Below are 13,868 nucleotides of genomic sequence, written 5' to 3' on the forward strand. Positions count from 1 at the left end.
ATAGTGGCTTGACATGAAAAATCGTGCCATCTTATAAAAACTTTAGCAGTTTAGAATAGGATTTTGATATTGTATCTCCTTAATACTCTATATTTTATCAGTCCTGCGTAGCACTTTACCCATTGTCCTGTGCCCTCCACTTTGTATTCAGCTAACTTGAATTGATTTGTATATTGCGCGATTAATAATTATATTCAATACAAAGATATTCTGTACGGGACAATGGCGGGACTACTTCATATACATATACAGATATTTATTGGTATGTCAATTTCATATACACCAACTGCATTCTACACCTGTCTGTTCCCTTGTAGCCATTACATCTAAAAATGTTACTATACATTTCTGTAGTAAACTTGGTATTTTCGCTTCGTCACAAAGTATTATGTTGATATATTTAAAAATGTGAATTGTGTTGGCAATATTTAGCCACGTTTGAATCATAAAAAGTTAATGATAGCCATGACATCGGAGGTGTAGGCACTATTATTATTAACTTCTTCAGTTACATTTAAAAATAAACATCCTTTTCTAACTCTTAACTATTTTATTACATAAGTCTTGTGCTCATAATATGAACAAAATAAGTTTCAAAGGTTTTAGGGAGATATATTTGATGCTGAAAATAAACGATGATCAAAAATATATTTTATAAAGATTATAATGACTAATAAATATTTTTCTGCTTCTAACAGTTTTTGTGGCTGTATACTAAGTGCAATTTTTTTCTATTTACTGCAATTAAGTCTAATTAGAAAAACATATAAAAACAGCATATTGTTTTATAAGGGATGTCATACTTTAAGATTAGACCTTGTAAACTCAAACCAGACATATTTTTCATCGACAAATTCACTATAATAATTTGATTAAACACGACGATTACTAAAGTATCAATCCTTCTGTATGAAGTGTAGCTGTAGGCTTTTTACAATTCATATTCTCAATGTTGGTATAACGGGTTCAGGATTTTGGGTCTAGTAAGTTTAACCAAAAGTTTGTTAATTCTGGAAAATAAGTAAACACTACGGTACTTTTAAGTTCCTGCATAACCCCATCTCCGAATTTAACTTATCAAATAAATCATTTTATAATTAAATTTGTTAAAATAAAAGAATAAATTTATTGCTTTCAGGCGTTTTCTAGTGGGTACACGGACTAAGCTAGAATCGTGCTAAATTTCTAGTATAACAGAAAATGGACCTGAATTTATGTGTGCCTCAAGTATGTCAGTACCTCTACGGATTATAAGATAAGTGTTTGCAATATCTGAAAAACACGTACGGTAATCTTTATCAGCCATATTATTTGGTCAGGGTGTTTTATTGCATCTAGAAGATGGTGAATAAGTGACCGGGGGTTAAAAAGGCGCTTCTTTCCTTGAGGGAATTGAGTCAATTATGAGAATAAGTAGACCAGGCGGATTCGTTCATCGGAGGTTTAGGGTACTGGATGGTTAATTTAACCGAGGGTATAATCCTTTTCCAAAGGAATAAATATGTTAGAAGTAAATTTACGTCAGAAGTCGACCAATTATGTTTATTGGATATGAACTATAATTGCTGAAAAAATAATTCTTACTGGTGATTTTATTTGAATTTTGTTAAAGAGATAATTTTTTTGCATTTCAAATTTGTTTTCGTTAAAGTTTAAAGATTTATCTAATTGTTTGAATGTTTTCAGATAATTTTTAAAGGAATTTTTTATTTGATCGAAGCTATAATATCCTTTGTTAAACCATAATATTTTGTTGTGTTCTTTTCACTAAATCCTATACAATAAGGAGAACTTTCACTAATATTTATTACAAAATTATCAGAATAAAAACCACTTAAACCAATAAAATAATTTGATCCTTCATCTAAATGAATAGGATGTTCTAAGTTTAAAACTAATTTAGAGCTTTCTGAAATCAATTTGAATAGTTTCATTTTCGCTATTTAAATTCTTAAAACAAAAATATCAAAACCTTAGTTAACGACGTCTCATAATTTTTGACCACAGGGTTAAAGTCATAAACATCTACAGGGTCATGTCATTACAGGGGTGTAAAGTCATTATTACAGGTTTAAATAATAATGTATCTTCAAGTTGACTGCCTCATGTGAAATCTAAATTTCTTCCAACTGAGCCGGAGGGGATGAGTAAAATCTGCTAACAAAAGCTTCAGAGACAAAGCCAAGCACGCTACCAGATGAGGCAAAGTTAGATAGGCGACAGTAAAGTGTTGAAGTCCCCACCAGTGCTGTCGATAACACGCTAATCCGCCCACGATGATAAGCAATAAAACAGGAGATCGGGATTAAAACGGGATTGAAATTACTATATTTCTTTTGACGCTGTAATAACTATTTAATAAAGAGTGAGGATATTAACTAACTACGCTGGAAAGGTCTGTACATGTATTTCATACAAGTAAATTTGCATTGTGTAATAAACAAAGTTTACTATTTTGCTTCATGCGGGACACTGAAATGCGTAAGACTCTGATCATCACGATACGAATCGTCTATTTCTACTGCTGTCTATACATTGAGCATGGTATACTTCGAAAAATGGTTGAATCTTGAAATGAATCTAGCACCCAAGTTTGTGATGAAATTCAGCAGACTATTTTTTAAGGTTAAAGGATGAACTGAAACTATAATTCGTAAATGTGTTCATAATAGATAACTCTTGAATTTGTAATGTTAACAATTGACGTACGTCCAAACCAAGCGTTTTAGCGATACACATATTATAGTTATGCTAAGCACGTTTTGTTGGGTAGTGTAGATAAACGCATGTATTGATATAAGGAGGTGGCTTAATCTAGCTATGGAAAATTATTACTTAGGGACATATTTTTACACCATGTTAACATTAATACATTTATTTTGAACAATAATATACATGTAACATGTTATCACATATCTTATCACTCCACACAACTCCCAAGTTAAACTTAAAATCTAATTTAGATGAACATGACTAATGTTGTGTGAGGTATATGTTGCGACAGTCAGCTTCGTTGTGGTCGACTTCAGTACTTGAGATGGTCGACGCCGTGTGGTGGTAGGGGAAGGCCGGCCGGCGAGTAGGAAGAGGCCAAGGCGAGTTCGGCCGCTAACCCGGGATGTGCGAGGGGCAACGATGGAGCGCCAGGATGCGAGTAGACACCCAGACCGTAGCCCAACTTCCCCGAATATGAACCAAGGGCCGCGTGGGAAAATCCTCCATCGAAGCCGGTGGGATGTGTACCAAACGGTCCTCCTCCGAAAGCATGTAAAGGGGAAGGTCCGTGAGGGATGTTGACAGGAACTGGGACAGGGTAAGGTTTAGGAACGGGAACATTGACTGGGACCGGAACTCCGACAGGAACGGGCAGTCCGACTGGCTTGTGCACGGTGACAGGAAACGGTCGGGGGACCTGCACGGGAACTGGATGAGGGACCGGAACCGGAACCGGATGAGGTACGGGGACCGTATGTACAGGAGGCCCAGAGAATTGGGGACTGTACCTGCAACAACAAATACATATTTATTACATTTTGATAGAAATTTAACAAACCCTTTGATGCAAAAATAACTATAATAAATAAAGATTAATAATTTGTTAATATAGTTACATAAGCATAGTTACATATAGTTACATAAATATGAGATAAATAAATTTATATTTATATATACATATATAAATTTATATATCTCATATTTATGTACCTGTATTAACAAATTATTAATTACGAAGAAGCAGAAAATACTAAATAATATTGAATTTATTTTAACCTTTTTTATACACAATCAAATTCATGTAATATAAAATCAACAAGATTATTAGAAATTTACAATATGAATATTATATATATATATATATATATATATATATATATATATATATATATATATATATATATATATATATATACCTTACTATAATCTGCAAACACCTGACTACTGTAGTAACTGTGTTACATGTAATACTTAACGTTACACTGCCTGTAGCCAATATTTCCTGTCGTAGAAAGGCTTGTAACTTTCGAATCTCATCTTCCCTAGGTCTTCAAGCATCAATCATCCCACAGAAAATAAAATAAAAAACTGATGCAAGAAAAACTATCAAACTTAACAATAGCGCAGTTATTGGTACTCTAACTTTCCACAGAGTATAGTATAGAATTTCAAGGCGCATTTTGTATATAAACTACATCAAACACAAATTATCTATATTCATAGATGGCCTAAGTTAAATTTTAATATTCCGTCACTAATGAATGTAGTGAGAACACAGTTAGAATTGTTACGTATCTTTTGTACAATAGGTTACAATATAAAGTAAGCTAAATACACTTACAAAACTCCAGGCACTCCTGTCAGTCCAAGGAGGCCTCGCTTGGAAGAAGATTTAGTACTAGAGGTCGCAAGGCTGTCGCTGTCGTTACATAATACAAGCACCGATACAGACAATACGCCAACCTGAAAGCAGTTTACAGCTCTGTTAATCACTCAGCTAGTTCAGTATCCTATTGAACATAGTTTATGTACATCGTTACGCTAACAACTGTAATTCATTTACGTACAGGCATATTTAATTCATAGATAAATTACGTGTAGGCAGTTTATGCATACATATATAAAAACTTCTTGGGAACCAATTTAGATTGCAATGTTTACTTCAGGTTTATAATATATCTAGTGCTACAACTAGTTTTGCTTCATTTTCTCCGATGAAAATATATATATATATATATATATATATATATATATATATATATATATATATATATATATATATATATATATATATATATATAATAGGGCCGCTTCGGTCATAAAGCGTTTACTTAGCAGCGTATGCGCTGGACTATTTGTCGACGTCATGAAGGCGTTCGATACAGTGGATCATCGAGTACTTTTAAATAGAATGCATGACGCAGGCATCAGGGGAATTGCTTTGCAATGGTTTTGTTCTTATTTGACAGATAGAACCCAAGTAACTAGAGCTAATAAAACTTTTAGTGAAGTAGGTAAACTAGGTATAGGGATACCCCAAGGATTAGTTTTGTCTGGCCCTCTTTTTCTAATTTATATTAATAATTTGTGCAATGGTAATTTCAAGGGCAAGATTGTAGCATTTGCGGATGATACTGCTTTATTTTATAAAGAAGACTCACTAGCACAAGTACAACTGAGTATGCAACATGATGTAAATGCTTTAAGATGGTGGTTTTCTAATAATTTCATGGTAATGAGCCCTAAAACCAAATACTTATTATTTAACTTATGTAGAAAAGTATCCTTTATTTCACCTGTTAAATACCATGTTTTGAGTTGTCATTCTAATAATAATATAGTGTGTAATTGTTCAAACTTAGAACAGGTTGATAGTATTAAATATCTTGGATTACTGGTAGATTCAAAGTTGAATTGGAAATCTCATATAGCTGAAGTTAAGTCTAAACTAGTGAAGTATGTTAGACTTTTTTATTCTCTTAGAACGGTAGGCTATACAGGATTGCTTAAACAAGTTTATTTTGCCTTTATAAATTCTAAAATTGAATAAGGTTTAGAAATTTGGGGAGGAACTTATATTACAACCCTCAAACCGATAACTCTGCAAAAACATTTCATAAGAATAATAAAATTTAAGAATAAAATGGACAGTTCAGGTCCAATTTTTAGAGATTTAAATGTGTTACCGATAAAAAATCTGTATATCTATAAAGTATTAAAATCATTTTATAATCAAAGCAGCAGTTTTTAACAATGCAAATTCACATTATAGTCACAGAAGAATAAACGTTCAAGTTCCGAGACCCCATCTAACCTTGTTTAAAAAATTCTTTTTTTTTTTAGGACCAAAGTTTTTTAATTGTTTACCAGAATATTTAAGAAAATGTAAAATCAAAAATAAGTTTGTTGAAATGCTTCGGCATTTTTTGTTATTAGAAGAAGATGTAGACAGGTTTTACAACACTATAGTATGATCATTCCACTTTTAAATTGTAACTTTATATTATAATTTACCTGAAAATCTGATCAACATTTCACGTATATTCCGTTTTATGTTACTTTTGTTTAGAAGTTAATCTAGTTATAGTTGTTTTAGAGTGTATCATTACGAGGATCTGGTAGGGCAGTCCTTTTTTTCGAGTTGCTGTTTCTTTCTGTGTACTAGTGTAATTCCCGAACAGGTATTTTGTTACCTCGGGCTTTATTGTTGATTTTAGTTTAAGATCTACTGTATGTAAAATGTACAACTGACAACAATAAAGAAACTTTTCATTCATTCATTCATTCACTTTTCGTGATTTTTGTTCTACTTTCGGTATAAGGAAAGGAGTGGAAAATCCTTTAAGCTAAGTTCATTTAACACTTCGCAATAATAGTCTAATATTTTACATGATAAAAGTATTGCTCATTGGACTATAGTTTGGGAAAGAATCGCTCGTTGAGTTATGTTTGTGTTTTGTTCTCCTGATTTTCCTTAAGCCACAGTAAAAATGTCAAACACCACGTCAAGGAAGCCAACCAGTTTCGAGTAAATAAGGTGCAAACGTTTAAATACGTTACTGCTGCAATCTGCATAGCTGTGTCGAATAATAACTTCATCTTTACAATCTGCATTACACTACTGATAAAGCAATCTATATTTATTAATTCTAAAGTTCAAATAAAAACAAATTTATTGCCTCTTTCTCAAACTGCAAATTTCAGCAAAAAAGTTTTAGTGTTCAATTTGGATTAAGAAACATGAATATTATCATTATTTTTTTTTTAATTGGCTGATTTAGTTTGTTTTCGCCGTTCTCGATATTATTACTTAGCAACATATTTTGCGATTAATTTTTATTTATAAGATTAGACTAATATTGGATATACAAATTCTCTTTATTAAACTGATTTAGATAAACGTCTTTAATCCCTTGAAAGCATCACAAATATCCATTAACAAGTTGAATGCGGCAGACGCCCTAATGCACGTGGAGTCTTATAAGAATACTTATCTTCAGTGAGTATAGAGCTGCAGTAAAGGTGTTAACTGCATTATTGTGTACTAATTCGGCTTACTCTCACAATATAAACATATTATAAACTAATAATATTTTATTTCACTATTTTTAACTTACTGTAATACTTACGGTTAATTAAAAGTGCAACAGTACATGCGCACCTTTGTAAATTAAAGTATATTTTTAAATCGTTTTTAAATCTTAACAGGAATTGTGTATTTTTCACAATCGTATGACTATTCAATTTATAGAAAGCAGTTAACATTACTCCTAATTAATGACAAAGTACTAAATTAACTATATTCAAATAACAAATTAAATTCGTAGTGTCTAAAACTGCTGAGAGATGAACTGGAGATAGTTAAGATGTAATGGCTCGGGCATCTGTAAGTCAGTTTCTTATACTATTGTTTTGGATGTACAACACATATTTAAATATTTCACACTTTAAAGTTATAACAAATACTGTACATTGCTGTAATTTTTAGCCACAGTGTAACGCTAGTGTGAAAGAGAATCTATTATCTTTTAGGTAACCCATACAGATCTTTAAACATATCAATTTCTTATATTATTGAATTTATTTAAAATATCATTCACATTGATATATTCCACGTTCTTAAAAATAAATATGAAGTGCCATCCCAATAAGAGTATGAAATTTCAACTGTTGAGAACTGTTTTAAAAACTTGCACTTGTAATGTTATCAATAAAATGCAGCTTTTTCTATATGATAAGAGATTCTTAGATCATTCCAATGTAAGCGTTATTGTAAAAGGACTTTATTGTTTTGTAGCATTTTACTTGCGTTTATGGTTATTACTTTTTGATAAGAGATATTATTATTTGGCACACCACAGTCCATATAGGCAACTAACCCTCTTTGTCAAGACCCAATAATAGTTATCACTATATTTCGCAACTATTTTACGTTATACGTAATGAGATAAACTAAATGGAATCTCATTTAGAGTCGGAATACTGTTGAATTGACTTACAGATAAAGGACTGAATGTTTCACTTATTAATATATAGTATAACTTGGAAGTAAGTGTTTTATATTTAAAAAATACCAGAATTTATTGTACATAATCATGTATGCGTGTTTAAATTTAATTAAGATCCCTGTATAAAGATATGAATATTACTTTTCAGTTACGTTTCAGTTATGTTCATTCTTATAATCTCAGATGTATAAGGAGGAACTTCATTTAGTCAAATAATTAAAATTTATACTGTATTGCACGAAGGAAACAACATTATTGGCATATTTTACGTGTTTAAAAAGCTAAATGATTCAACTTACAACAACACTGAGATGTATCACCATCGCAGACTGAGAGCTCGAGATCTAGCGGTGACCAATCACAGCATAACAGTGACAGCAAAGGTGAGTCTTCTCTACTTATAGAAAGGAGGTTTAATTGACGAAGGTCCTTTCTTCGGTAAATCAAAATAATTGTAGTGCTGACGAGGAGAGCTGAACAGAGATGCTGGACGTGCTAGAAAGGCTTTCGCTGAAGGGCTCGGTGCAGTTTTATGAGTTCGCCCGTAACATCGTGATATCGAGGAAACATCAGGGCGGGATGTTATACACTGCTACATCACGTCACGAAGACGGGATGTGACTTTACTTAGTCATGTGGTCTCCCCATCCGGTGTGTTCGGTAGTCACCATTTACCAATTAGTAATTTCTCTCATTAGTCGGTAATTTTAGTCAAATGAATAACCGAATAATTCTTATAACTAAACCCAGACTGACTTATTAAGTCTGTTGTTTATTTTTCATCTTAATCAAATAAAATAATCTCATGAAACTAGTATAACTACTTCGCCCTTTTTGTTCATATTATTTACGTATTATACTTATATAATTACGGTTTAATATCTTTAGTTACATTTTAAATTTACAATAATATCATATTTAAGAATAAAAAACCGTTAATTCCAAAAACATACATATTTTTATGCCATATTATAATATTCATATTGTGATGCGTGTTATGGATTATCTATCCTTGGAAATCAAATATAGAATTTATGTAATAGAATAAAAGTAAAGAAAAATGAAAACTGGAAACTAAGAAAATATAATAATATAATAATTGTACTTTTATAATGTTTGTTTGTTTTTATAAATAAGAAAACTACGCAACGAGTAATAATCTCAGTGCGTCACGAATATGGCGATCCCAATCAGGGTGTCAAATGATCACTTCTTCGGTACCGTAAACGGAGGGTTAGAGTAAAGAATAACAACAATATTATCTACATATTCCTGTTGAGACAGAATTGCCGCGTAGGTAATGAACCTGTGTTGAGATGTTTAATGTCTAGTTATTTTTGTAGTCAAATTTGTGTATTATTGTTTTTTTACATCTCAGTATTTTATGGTAGATATGATATTAGTTGACTTAAAATAAGATTCAATCCCTGTTTTTATATATAAGTAATTACTAGTCAACAGCAACTTCGCACGCAGTTTTTAAAATCGAAGTGCGCAGCTTACTTTGTTAATATGGTGGTGTCCTATGGTATTTTTCAAACAGAAGTTAGGCATTAGGTCATATTATTTCAGTGTTCATGGTTAGGAATATCAGAGTTTAGATTACTGACTTCTGATATCGGGATTTGTGCGTGTAGGAGCATTCATATTGGATTGAATTTATATTGACAGAACTATATTTCCGACTCCAGAGTTGAGTCCGGTTTAAGATATTTCCAGTACCATAGTTAAGTTTCCCCCACTGTAAAGATGAGAAAAATATATTCCATAAGTCAGGTTGGAAGTCTACTTCTACCTAAAAGGGTCTACTTATGGCCATTTAAATTTATATCCGATCTAAATCATATTTGAGTTTGCCTTATTGTCCCGATAGAGAATAAGGCAAACTCAAATTAACCGGTCTAATAAACTATGATAATTCTAGTGCCACCATAAGTTGAGTTTGACTTGTCTAGAATACGTACGACTGATAGTTATCGTTATGGTTTTGCGTTATGTCTTGTTGTTTTTTGGACTGTAGTCTGGGAAAGAATGGCTTATTAATACCATCGCCCTGTTTTTCTTTTAAAAAGAAACAACCAGTTTCAAGTGTTTAACGTTCACAGTTTCATTCATTGGGGGTTTTAACAGGATTTAAATAGTATTTCTAATGCGTTAGCCTACATGGTCAAAAATTCGTCTTTAGTGTAATTTTCAGTAAATATTAGACAGTAATTTCGCCTTTTAAACACTTTTAAACCTTTAAATGTAAACAAATGTTTCTTCCTCTTTGATGAACATCAGCTATAAGTATTAACAGCTGTATACTTATATAATTTCAGGTAAATTTAGGTTGTGTTCCATTGGTATTACTATTTTTAAGAATTGTGTATATATTGGAAAATAAATATTCTGGGACATTTTTCCGATTTCTTCATGAAAACCTTCCTCGAACTTCCACGAATGTAAAAAAATTAGCAACATTAGTCCCGCGAAAATTGTTTCCGAAATTAGCGATTAGCAACAAATTTTAGAATTCATTTTTGTTTATAAGATTTTAGTCGACTATAATTGTTACAACATAAATAACTTTAATATTTACAACCCATGCAATCGGAGCTACGTCAAACTAAAGTCTTTAGATTAATTTAAAATAAGTGATAATTTCAGAGTCCACGGATAATTCAAGTAGAGAGATTAAGTCTGTTCATTCAAACAAAATTATTAATCTGTGGAAAAATTGGTTTCAAGACTAATTTAACTACTTGCAACTGAATTGACCGAACTAACCAGTTATTTTACAGTTCGTTTATACCCACCACTAGTACTGGGATTTTATACACTAACATATTTAGCTCCTCAACATTCTATGTGTATTTAATTAATAAGAAGATATTTATGGAAGATTTACATTAAAAAAACTTGGCGTCTCCTAACCGAAATCTGAGCCATCCGACTGACGAAATTCTGTGAAAACTGGAATCTCAACCTTGTCCTTCAAGTTTTTTTGCAAACCACTCTCTTCTGGGTTGTAAAAAATCTGAAAAGGAATTGGCAGTTGAACTTGAAATGAAATTCAGTCAGCATAATCGCCTACTGTGTACGTAATTATAAGAGAGAGTCGAACTAGTCGGCCGCGTGTCGCAGTAATATTGTATCTCTAACAAACTCACGTAAAAACAAGACCAGTCAGCCGACTGCTCTCAACCTTGGTCGTGGGAACTTTTGTTTCTGAAGCTAGTCCGTTTCTAAATTGGCTGAACTAAATCCTTGGAAATTCATGGAAACAATGTCTATAAGAAAAATATCACGGTAAATTAATGTTGTTCAGTACTTTGGTAAAATGTTATTACACCTAGTAAAAATCTGCTTATTGCAATGACTCTCGTGACGGAACGTTTTTCATTTTCTCCGACCATAGGCACAGAACCTAAACACCAAAATCTGAAAATAATATATATATATATATATATATATATATATATATATATATATATATATGTATGTATGTATGTATACATCTATTCTTAAAGTTTTTATAAGTGACAATAGCCTAATTAAATTAAATAAACATTGAGTCACTAAAAGTACTTGCTCCGCCGGGACTAGAAACCGGATCTCTCACTACACCACACATCACATACTTTTTACGATTCAGTTATTATTTATTTGGCCGTTTCTGTCACATATGTGTTGAAATGACCAAAATAACACATTTTAAATGAAATGGAGATTCTAAAAAACTCTCTTCCTATACGATGCATAATAACTTGGATATAACCATTTATTTTCGAAAATTTGTACGACCGCCATTGTTGGTACTTAAGATAGAATAAAACAGTACAAGAATAAAAGCTAATTTTAATAATCTAATATAAAAAAGCTTGTATTTTCGTGTCTATATTAGGAAATAGTGAAGTTAAAAGTGTTCCAGAATTGCGAATGGTCACAATCTTGAAACGTTTCATTGGTCTTAATACTGGCTAACAGATTTATCCAACCTAGGTTTAAATACTGTCTCTGTCCCAAGTTTGGTCTAGATCTATACAAATTACGACAGTTATTATGTTCACAAGTTCGTGTTATATTTATTGAATTGGACCAAAGTAGGGCAAACATGTGCAGCTTACGTAATTTTCCCTGATTATATATAATATGTTTAATGGGATGATTTTATTTCAATCAAGTATGAAAATAAACCCATCAGCAATATATGACCTAAAAGTTGTTCAGTCTGGGTTTAAGACTGTATACACGCGAACTGTCGAGACTGCGATCTGTAACAAATACCTTCTGCTGCATTCCTTTGTTTCTCTTCCTGCCTCCTTTCTCCTGACAGGGTCTGTGTCACTCTCTGCCCGTCCTGTCGCATCGCCATTTCTCCGTCGCTTACGTAACCAATCAGCCACTTACACGAACCCGTTGGCTGTTTTATTGCTCAGCTACAGATACATTCAGCTCGAGACATAATTGGGAGAATACTAATAGAAATTTCTCGTTACTATTACAATAAGTGTTTAACTGCAAAATGACGTTATCTCTTTCATCTTAACTAAGATCCTCAGTGAATGATTTGACATAAGAGACAAACTCATTTGTTCTTATATATATCAAACATTTTTACGGGATAAAACATTTGCCTGCCTTATCCAATGATGTTCAACGATTCAAATAAATTATTACTGTCTAAGTTAAAGAAGGGTTTTCTTTTCTAGAAGCAAAGTAAACTGTTTTCAGTTGAAATTCTACCAATTGTTATATCATTTACGTTGAATAAAGACATTATTTTGTACCTTGTGTAAGTATGCTCATTTCCAGAACATTATCTATAAAATTAATGAAGAATTTCTCTTAAGCAGAACTTTATAGCTACAGTTCTAATTCACATAGTGATAAGAACATGTATGTAAAGATGAAATGTAAAATTACTTTTTTACTTTGTTAGGATGTTCACTGGTTAAAATAAATCCTTGATCAAGGTGATGACACTTTTTCTTGGGCCAAATTATATCGTTTTCAGTTCAAACAGTTCAAAGACATCTTTATGATTTTTATCAGTACGTGACTTTTCTTTGATGATATTGGAAAGGAATTTTAAATATACTGTAACTCTCTTTCTACATGACATCGGTGTGCATATGAGATGCAAGCACAAGGATATAAAAATATTTAATCTAGGCTTAAAGATTTTTTTACACATGCAGAAACGTATATATTTAAATCATAACAATGGTGGCAGATTTCAAAAATTATATTTTACTTCTTATCATTTGTCGTCAATAATTCATTTTTAGCAAAGATTAAAGAAATGAGCATAAAATATTTAACTCAAAATTAATTTTAATTATATTTTAAAAATAAAGAAAGCAGTTTTAAAACTATCACTTATAGCATTAAATTTTAAAAATACGTGAAAGCGTTTCAAGCTCTTAGTTACGTTATTTAAAGATATAAAAAAATAAAGGATTTTTACATATTCAACAATGTGTTCTTTCCAGTATTACGACTTAAAATACATAAAATACATCGCGCGTACATTATTTGTATTAACATATTAATATCATATAAGATTATTGCTATGTTTTTAGATCTAAAGATCATTTTGAAAACCATACAACTAATCCGTTACCTAGTAACTAATACTATTTCTCGTAAATAACACACTGTTGCGTGTAATGTTATTCTAACATTTATAACCACATTTTTCCATCGATATTGCCATTATTTCAAAAACATGCATGAATGTATGAAATTAGTGATAGAGCTTTTCATATAGGAACATACAATTCTTTGTTTGAAGTTGGTTTTTGACGATGGAAGGATTGTGAAGGAAACAGGATTTTCCCAGATAATTTCTATCGTTCTGTGATACACAAATCAGTAACA

The 13,868-nt window shown here is 31.6% G+C and overlaps 1 protein-coding gene across 1 annotated transcript; it reads right to left on the minus strand.

The window, feature by feature from the left end:
• Positions 1–3,025: 3,025 nt before the first annotated feature.
• Positions 3,026–12,360, minus strand: LOC124358290 (tetra-peptide repeat homeobox protein 1-like). Its single transcript, XM_046810587.1, has 4 exons — positions 12,273–12,360; positions 6,010–6,017; positions 4,337–4,458; positions 3,026–3,503 (listed from the first exon to the last, which is right to left on the minus strand). Exons 1-4 carry the CDS (start codon positions 12,358–12,360, stop codon positions 3,026–3,028), a joined length of 696 nt encoding a protein of 231 aa, XP_046666543.1.
• Between the last annotated feature and the right edge of the window lie 1,508 nt (positions 12,361–13,868).

This window comes from Homalodisca vitripennis, chromosome 3 (assembly GCF_021130785.1).
Source record: "Homalodisca vitripennis isolate AUS2020 chromosome 3, UT_GWSS_2.1, whole genome shotgun sequence".
NCBI lineage: Eukaryota > Metazoa > Arthropoda > Insecta > Hemiptera > Cicadellidae > Homalodisca > Homalodisca vitripennis.

What these genes read in the sequence shown, in the direction of transcription:
- LOC124358290 (XM_046810587.1), bottom strand. Translation starts at nt 12,360, where the DNA reads ATGGCGATGCGACAGGACGGGCAGAGAGTGACACAGACCCTGTCAGGA. An exon ending in ACAGGAGTGCCTGGAGTTTT is followed by an intron (nt 3,504 to 4,336) that starts GTAAGTGTATTT and finishes TTGTTGTTGCAG; the next exon opens with GTACAGTCCCCAATTCTCTG.